The sequence below is a fragment of the Malaclemys terrapin genome, chromosome 1, assembly GCF_027887155.1.
Source record: "Malaclemys terrapin pileata isolate rMalTer1 chromosome 1, rMalTer1.hap1, whole genome shotgun sequence".
NCBI lineage: Eukaryota > Metazoa > Chordata > Testudines > Emydidae > Malaclemys > Malaclemys terrapin.
The window spans coordinates 5,364,573-5,374,103 of record NC_071505.1 but is presented as its reverse complement, the minus strand read 5'-3'; the positions used below and the strand labels follow the sequence as shown (position 1 = coordinate 5,374,103).

At 46.9% G+C, this 9,531-nt stretch overlaps 1 protein-coding gene across 1 annotated transcript; it reads right to left on the bottom strand.

Annotated features, from left to right (window-relative positions):
* Positions 1-2,895: 2,895 nt before the first annotated feature.
* Positions 2,896-8,862, bottom strand: SMKR1 (small lysine rich protein 1). The gene is made up of 3 exons (XM_054013987.1): positions 8,760-8,862; positions 7,527-7,588; positions 2,896-3,389 (listed from the first exon to the last, which is right to left on the bottom strand). The coding sequence occupies exons 2-3, from the start codon at positions 7,527-7,529 to the stop codon at positions 3,186-3,188; spliced, it is 207 nt and encodes a 68-aa protein (XP_053869962.1). The 5' UTR covers positions 7,530-7,588; positions 8,760-8,862; the 3' UTR covers positions 2,896-3,185.
* Positions 8,863-9,531: the final 669 nt, after the last annotated feature.

Genomic DNA, 9,531 nt, shown 5'->3' with positions numbered 1-9,531 from the left:
AGACTTTTTTTTTCATATTTAAGCCTAGAGCTGAAATGTGTCTTGTAGAGCCAATATTCAGTCTGTTACAGATATGTTAAGACTGGATTTACATAGGAACATAGACCACTGGTCCAGTCTGGTATGGCTATCTAGTCCAGTATCCTGTCTCTGACAGTAACCAGTACTAGCTGCTTCAGAGGAAGTTGCAAGAAATCCTGCAAGAGGCAGTTATAGAATAACCTGCCTTTAGGGAAGTTATTTTCCTAAATTCATTAGTAAGAGACTGATTTGTACAACAAAGTAGGAAGGTTTTTTCTCTCTCTCTCTCTCTCTTCCAAGCTCTTGGTGTTGTTTAAAGTCTTTGCTAATGCAACTCAGGGATTTTTTTTAATCCATGTAAAATAGCCCAAATGTTTTGTTAAGTAATTTGAAAGTGCACAGAAGTCACATCACACTTTTCCTTTGCCCCAGTAACTAAACGCTGGTAATTCTCTCCCTTGGAGAATCGACTGAACTGATACACGTCCGTGAGGATAGCGGGTCAATGAAGGAGCTGTATGTGCTGGCCCTGCTGCACGTTCTATGGAGCACTCAGACGATCAGGCAGAATAGGAGACTGAGCAGGCCCTGAGATGGGAAGTCTCACCACTCCAGGAGACAAATCGGAGGCTCTCAGTGGACTGGCAGAAGCTACTTGGGTCTCCAGTTTTTGAAGTCAAACCTCCCTCGCCGAGAGTAATTGGAGACGCTTGAGATTTACCGACAGACCTGAATGAATTGCTAGTGATGAGCTTTTGGGCCCAACAGCGAGTGAGGAAGCTTTAGGAATTGTCTGCTCGGTGTGTTGCTCTGCTGGTTTATGGAGCCTTCCCCTTCAGGCCTGAAACAGGGTGAGGACCTTTTCCATTTGCCTGACCGACTTGCTGGCTACCTCTCAGGCTGAGGAGAGGCCTCCTCAGAAACTGCAGTGCAGCCAGCACAATAGTTGCTTTGCTTTTTGGTAACTTTCTCTTGCCTCCATTTTTTAAAAGGAAATTTTCTCCTCCAGCCCCAGCAAGAACAAATGGCATAAAAGGAAGGCGAGGCCAGGGCTCCTTCTAATTTAGTGACAGCAGAAATAGAGCTTGGTTCATTCTGTTTCAAGAGGTATATAGACCCCTTTCACTTGAGCTACAGATGAATGTGTTAGCAACATAGGCCACACGCCATACAGCGAAGTAGTCTTAATTGTAATATGTTCATGAACAATCTACAAACCAAGATTTAACACACTTTGAATAATTAATAGATTTAAGAACATGTCAGCTTCTTGTGGGCATTTCACAGAAAGGCTATGTTCATGGAAAGAATTATGTACCCAGCTCTATTGGGCAGTGTCCCTTGAAAATAAGCAGAAAATGCTGGAGACACTAAGTCTTGGAGGACAGCTGGCAAAGCAGAAATCTCTTCTGGATTCTGGGACGGAACTTCGCACCCGCTCTGCATCCAGGCGTATCATTCATCCAACAGCTTTATTTGGGTATCAGATTGCATCACTTTTCCTCAAGTATCTTTCACCCCTTCTGTAAATTGATCCTGTACACCTGTCTGACAAGTCATCCAACAACTGGTTCAAGCTCTGGTGTAGCTTGGGATGTACTATGCAGATAGGGCAGAATTTTGCTCTCTCTCTTTGGAGCCACATTATGGAGGGGAAAGAACAGTCACAGCTGTACGGTGGGACCAGAGACGTCCTGCTGGATGATGGGGTGGTGGTGGTGGAATGTGATTCTATGGTGAGAACATGCCATTGTGGGTGGGAGGGTGGCATGCTGGGCAGTATAGCAGACAGGTCAAGTTCAGTTATATCAGTGCAACACCACTCGAGTAGCAGGTTTGCACTAGTGTAAAGGGTGAAAGTATTTGGCCCTCTAAGCAGAGACACAGAACTATGAACTTCCCAATGAGACCTGTGCATAGAGCAAAATCTACATCTTGCTAGGCCACAGCAGGGCCTACCAGGCATTTAATAATAAAATGGGTCAAATTATTATTGGTTCTATGTTGCTCTTCCAAAGTCCGTAACACACTTTACCTAGAACTCAGAAAGGCGTCAGATTCTTCCTTCCTTCAAAGACAGTCAGAAATTGCTTTCAGTCCAATTCTTCAGGGGCTGTTCAGACAACGATGCCAAACTTGCAACTAAAGGGGCCACACCCCAGGCAGAAACCAGCTGAAAGTTTCCTGCTCATGTTATGCCACATGGGGGTGGAGCACAAGCTTTCACGCTGGCAATAACTCGAGCATCCTAGGGAATCAGGATGTCTCCCTCTTTTATTGTACCCCTGGCTCATTGCAGATTCTCCTCTCCTCCTTTTTGAGGACACTTCTATCCACTCATCCCCTTACTTACGCCCACACATATATCAGTTCTTAACACATTCCCTATTGCCCCAACCCTCCGAGCTGGCAATGCATAAGAACTTAGGATAGTTAAGAAAAACATTTCATACCAAATACTGGGCCTTGTAGGAGTGGATGGGATAACATTTGCTTGAACCAGCCCTGTGATAAATATGTGCTGTGGGCACACAAACTTTGCCCAACAGGGTGACTGCTTAGCAGTTTGCCAGGCGCCCAAGGACTGCATTTAATCGGTATAAAATGGAACTGATTGTAGCCACTCTAATCTTTAACACGAAGCTTGTGGCCTTCCGCCAGGATGCTCGGATTGAGAGAGATCACTGCATGCTGGGTCATGAAGTCTCCATGGGCTGCATCTTATGAGACTGCACTTTGGTAACCCTTGGTTTAGCAATGGCAGACACACCAGCTTTGGTGTGCACTGGCTTTCAGGGACTACATTAGATTTGTAAGAGCAGGCGTAGCAGCAGGAGCGATCAGTACAAAATGAATCTCTCCCCCCCCTGCACATCATTAGAATTGCTCACAGAGGTGCAATGTTTTATTTGCTGCCAGAATTAACAGGCGAACAGCGATGGTTAATATTACACTGGCACAGTAAGCAGCTTAAATTAACATTTACTACCTTATGCTCGAATCATAACAAGAGTGTCTTAGTACTGGCCTTCACAGGGATTATGGCAAACCGTAAGAGTTAAAAACCTGAGTGATCACTTTGCTTTCAATCCTTAACAAGGGTTCTCCTGTTCACGGTGAAGCTTGCTGTATCATGGGTCCCTTGCCTTCCATCCATCTGATTACTACTTTCCTTTCTTCCCTTTCTTTTTGGGGGAGTCAGGCCAGTTAAAGCCACGGAACTCCAGGCAGGCAGCAGCATTGTGAGAAATGTAGTAGGCATTGAGCATGGCAGCTGGGCTAAGGATATCCACTTCGCTCACGGGCTTCTTTGTTTTCTTCCTGGAGCCTTTGGATTTGCTGCGTTTGGATTTGCCACCTTTACCTGCCTGTAAAAGCAGAACAGCAACAAAACACCCAGGGATTGCAAACAGATCTGGTTCATGATTGTGTCAGTGCCGTCTACAAGAACTCAGAGCACCTCACTCCTACATTGCAATACTACCTTGCTCATCCAGTACTGGGGTCCCACATAAAGCTATATTGCTGCACCACAATCATGATCTGCAGCACCCCCAGTGATGTTAGTCCAGGGTCTCTTGAGCACAGACTATCATCCTGGGTGTGGATTTTGTTATATGGCCGAATAGCTACGACATAGTAGGACAAACCCACCAAATCGATATCTACTTTATGGACCAGGTTAGATTGTGAAAAGGTCACCAGAAAAGAAAGGCTACATAGATATTTTTGCTAGAACTGGTGGATTAAAGTCAGCAATCTAACCAGTCAATTAGTGCTCCAAACTGTGTTTATATCTAGTTAAAAAACTATATCTGCACCGGCTGAAAGTTGTTCGACCATACAGAACAGGTGGTTACTGAGAGCTTCTTGAATGAATGCGCTAACATGTCATTCTGAAGCACATAAAATGTATGTTGTATCACCATCCTCTACTCTTTGTCTGTTTGTCTTGAGATTAAGACTAAGATTGATACATTTATGGAGGGGATGGTATGATGGGATAGCCGAATTTTGGCAATTAATTGATCTTTGATTATTAGCAGGTAAATATGCCCAATGGTCTGTGATGGGATGTTAGATGTGGTGGGATCTGAGTTACTACAGAGAATTCTTTCCTGGGTGCTGGCTGGTGAGTCTTGCCCACATGCTCAGGGTTTAACTGATCACCATATTTGGGGTCGGGAAGGAATTTTCCTCCAGGGCAGATTGGCAGAGGCCCTGGAGGTTTTTCGCTTTCCTCTGCAGCGTGGGGCACACGTCACTTGCTGGAGGATTCTCTACACCTTGAGGTCTTTAAACCACGATTTGAGGACTTCAATAACTCAGACATAGGCTAGGGGTTTGTTACAGGAGTGGGTGGGTGAGATTCTGTGGCCTGCGTTGTGCAGGAGGTCAGACTGGATGATCATAATGGTCCCTTCTGACCTTAAAGTCTATGAGTCTATGAGAATGTAAACCAGGATGGTTCAGCACCCAACCGGGGCCTTTGGCTGCTCCTATAATATAAATATGTACTACTACTGCTTCTAATAGCAAAAACATAACTACCTGCTTTAGCGAATACATCTATACCGAGCAAGTATCTATTTAATACTTACCAAGAGCCTGATCGAAACCCCGCTGAAGTCAATGGAAAGACTCCAATCAAATTGAATGGGTTTGGCTCAGGCCCTTAGCTCCCACAATGCTGCCACAGAGGACAGATTCTCTGCTTATGGTCATTTTGAACATTTAAAGTCAAGAATCTGTAGAAAAAATATGCATAGGAAATCTGGAAACACCTCAAGATGAGCAAATGCGATGAGGATAAGGAAGTGTGATTTTTAGGGTTACAGCACAGGTGCAGAGAATTGAATGATGCGCTAGTTTCAAGAGGAAACTACCTACACTTCCTAAGTGATTAAAGGCTCTTGGACTTTGGCCTCATGCCAAACAGCACATCCACTGCACATTGGGTAGCCTGGTGTTACTGCCTACCTAGCGATGTGTTAGATAGGTAATTTCACATGCTCTTCTGAATGACTGGATCGATGCATTCTTCACAAGAAATGCATCAGTTGATGCACAAGAGAAACAAATGACTTTGATACAGTTAGAAACGTTACGAACAACATCATCACTTCAGGGGCCAACTTTATCACTATGGGAACAGGAGCACATGTACCACATTTTGACAGCGTAAACCGTGAGAAGTACCTCCATGGCTCAGTACATGTCAGCAGAAGAGAGGCATAAATGGAAACTCAGTGACACAGTCCTGGAACATGACCCATCTAAATCAATCCACAGATAAACATGAAGGAACATGTATGGTAAAAATAAGAGGAAATGCTATTCAAATGAAACACAGAGCCAAACTGCAGCATCCTCAGAAAAAGAAAACCAATCCCCCCCTGAAGGAAAATGCAGAGCACAAGCTGTAGGGCAGTGGTTCTCAAACTTTTGTCCTGGTGACCCCTTTCACGTAGCAAGCCTCTGAGTGCGACCCCCCCTTATAAATTAGAAACACTTTTTACATATTTAACACCATTATAAATGCTGGAGGCAAAGCCGGGTTTGGGGTGGAGGCTGGCAGCTTGCGACCCCCCCATGTAATAACCTTGTGACCCCCTGAGGGGTCCCAACCACCAGTTTGAGAACCCCTGCTGTAGGGAATGAAGGTTTAGGATACAACACTACCTGTCATGTGGAAAGCAAACTGCTTGCAATCAGACCTCTATTGGCATAAATGACAAACTTTCATACAAGCAGTAATTGCATAGCTATAATTCGCTGAATACTCATTGTAACGGAACGTGTATGGTTTATGACGTAAGTGCACTGCTTACGTAGATACATTTTTAAGCAAGCCTCCTGAATTACACTCCCATACATTTGCGCCCTGAAAACTGATGCACTGGCAAATTTTTGAAGTGCAATTACCTTCCTGCTGGAAGTGTGTCCCATTAAAGTGTGCACAGCATTTTGTTTTCTTTCAGAATGAAAGACACTATATTTAAGTGCAAGTTGTTATGGGGCCACACATTTATTCAGGAGATGGCAATTGTCTCACCACCATTGCTCTCCTTCATTGTGAGAGATGCCTCTAACCTCCCACTTCTTTGCTTGCCCACAATCATCATCAGCAGTGAAGTACTTTCATTATTTCTGATGAGCTCTAGGTCCCCATTTCCTGTCTCTCCATTAAACTGCAGAACAGGAAGCTGAAGTCTGCATATTCTACTGACATGCTGCAACATAACCTAGAGGATTCCAACCTGGGGATCTCTTATAAACTTCCCAGGCATCCAAGGGCTGGCTCTCACTTGTATGGCATTGAACAGATTGCGGCCCTCCCTCATCTCACAGACGTATAGCTCAGACAGTTCACAGATCCAAACGAGATCTAAGTAGCTATTCTATTCTGGTTCTTACTCCATGCCCACCACCATGGTATTTTGGCATCTTCCGAAGACGTTGGACATTTCTACTCTTGTGGAAAGTGCAATGGAATCTTTATTGACCCCAAGTGGTCAGAATTTTCATTTTACGAAGCATGTGTAATACTTTACTGCCTACTTACAAATATGGCAAAACAGAATCTGGTGCATCCAAACATACAACTTAAAATGTAAGTTAGGTAGGTCAGAGCTTGTGTTCATCAGCCTTGAAAATGAACCTTTCAGCTTCATAATACAGTAGAACCCCAATGTAACGAACACTGGTCTTATAAAAGTCTGGTTATATGAACCATTTTTATCCCTTAATCAATAAGGTACAGGGGTATTTACTTGAGTAAGGAGCACAGGTCAGGTGCACTCACAGCATGGGTGTACTGACCTTCCTCAAAGTGCCTTAGTAACATAACAAAAGTGTCAAGTATCAGAGGGGTAGCCGTGTTAGTCTGAATCTGTAAAAAGCAACAGAGGGTCCTGTGGCACCTTAGAGACTAACAGAAGTATTGGGAGCATAAGCTTTCGTGGGTAAGAACCTCACTTGCATCTGAAGAAGTGAGGTACTTTCTTACCCACGAAAGCTTATGCTCCCAGTACTTCTGTTATAGTCTCTAAGGTGCCACAGGGCCCTCTGTTGCTTATAACAAAAGTGCTGTTAATGAAGAACATGTTGACATCCTTTCACATTCTGATGTCTTCAGGCACTGGATATCCCTTAGCAGTGGTTTGATGGACAAGAAGAAAACGATGCGGTGTAACTTGGTGGCAAAGAAGAGATGCAGTTCTTTTAAAGAGAAATCAGCTATTTATTTCACCGGTGACTACAGGGACACCACAGCACAATATGTTCATACAATACTGTATGAAGTAGTGAAATCCATCTACAAGATTGTAACAGGAATATTGTACACGTTTATTACCATTCATTATGTGCACTATCACTGAACAATTAGTAAGCTCGTTTATGCACTCTGCCTACTCTAATTTTGAACTCCTGTTCCCAATTAGTTCCGATTGTCCTGCATAAATAAATATAATTGTACATTTAAAAAAATTAACTTGTATTACCATGGTAAGTCCTTTTATTGACCTGAACTGGTGGACTCAGCATGAAACCCTGAAGATAGACCCTGAAATATACAAATCATGCAGAGGGTTATATGCTATGCAGGTATCACAGTATTGCTCTCTATTCCCCCTCATCCCTATGGCCATTTACAAAAAGGAAATGGAACAGGTAATAAAATGAGCTCCCCCTCAAAAAAACGTCTGTCTTCTACAGATAACTACGGTAGGCTAGAACTGTTTTAACGGTAAGTTGCAAGAACAGATCTGTTGAATCATCTACACCAGTTGCTCATGATTCCATAGTCTGCTAAAGATTTCCTGCTTTGCTCTAAGACAAGACAGGAGTTCTCTTGTGTTGTAAGAGACTATCTGAATATCAGAAGTGCAATGCGTTAAGAAAGAGGGTGAGGGAAGAGACCTACATTGCAGCTCACTGTGTTACACAGATAGCAAACCGGGAAAGAACCTAGTGGTGGTAGATGTGCAATAGTTCTGTTAAATTACTACAGTTTATGGTTAACAACCCTTCTCCTTAATAATCAACTTCAGTTCCAAAATTGCATTTGTGATTGGAGAGGGAAGGAAACATTCTCTCTCAGGTATTTCTTAAGCGCCTATCAGTATCTCACTGCAACGTCAGTGTTGCAAAACAGGGGAAGAAGAAACAGGAGAATTCGATCACCAAGGAAACTTTCTCACACGTGATCAGCAATGCACCCGTCGTGTCCAAGGAAGTTAAGCAGCACTGGAACAGGTTATCACTGGAGGATTTTAAGACCAGGATAACCCCCAGGCAGGGGTGGACGAGGTGTACTGAATCTTGCCTCCGCTCAGCAGGGACGGACTAGATGCCCTCTTGAGGACACCTTCCAGCCCTACACTTCTGTGATTTATTTTCTCCCTGCAGAAAGGCAAGTGAGGACTGCCTGCAGTGCTGTCTAGCCAGGCCTCGCACTCGTCCCCCAGGCGGGACCGCCCCCCCACAATCCCAGAGCCGCACAGGGGAATCGGCAGCTTCCACCTTACACCCAAGCCCCAAACCAGGCATGTAACCTCGTAACCCCCCGGAACACCGCCCCGTTGCAGAGCCCGATGACCAACCCGTGCGCTGGGAGCGATGGTGCACGCCTGGCCGGGCGCAGGGCTGCATCCCCCCAAGGGCAGGGCACACGCTTCCCCCGCCCAACCGGAGCCCCCCATCGCTCCCCCCACCCGGCGCGCGTGCAAACACACCGCCTCTCCTGCACGGGCTGCAGCCCGGAGCGCGCGGCAGCACCGCTTGCCGGACCCGGGGGCGGCTCGCGCTCCCCGCCAGGGCCAGGCGAGGCAGCCAGCGGGCGTGGCCTCCTCCGAGGAGTGGGCGGGGCCTCTCCTTTGTTTACACCTGTCACGTGCCGTTACCAAGGCGCGGGCGAGGCTCGGCCAGACCCCGCCCCCGCCCCCGCCCGCCTGCGGACTGGCTGCGTCTCCAGCCTGCGGAGGGCGGGAAAGCTCTGCGGGGGGGCGGGGCGTCACCCCTCTCCGCTCCGCCTATTGGAGAATCTGTCAGGAAACCGCCCCAAGCAGCCCCTCCCCCCAGCAAAAAAAGCCGCGATCGCGATCTGTGGCGGCAATTCGGCGGGAAGCCCTTTGCTCCCAGCGGGAGTGAGGGACCCTCCCCCGAATTGCCGCCCAACAGCTGGACGGGCCGCCCCGCCCCAAGCACCTGCTTGACAAGCGGGTGCCTGGAGCCAGCCCTGGCAAGGGGCTTCCCACCGCCCCCCCACCCCCCCAAAGCGCTAGGGGCCGACCAGCCTCCCCCCCACACACACCCAAAGCGCAAGGGGCCGACCAGCCCCCCCAAAGCGCAAGGGGCCGACCAGCCTTCCACCCCCCCACATCCCCAAAGCGCAAGGGGCTGACCAGCCTGCCCCCCCACATCCCCAAAGTGCAAGGGGACAACCAGCCTTCCCCCCCCACACACGTCCCCAAAGCGCAAGGGGCCAACCAGCCTTCCACCCTCCTG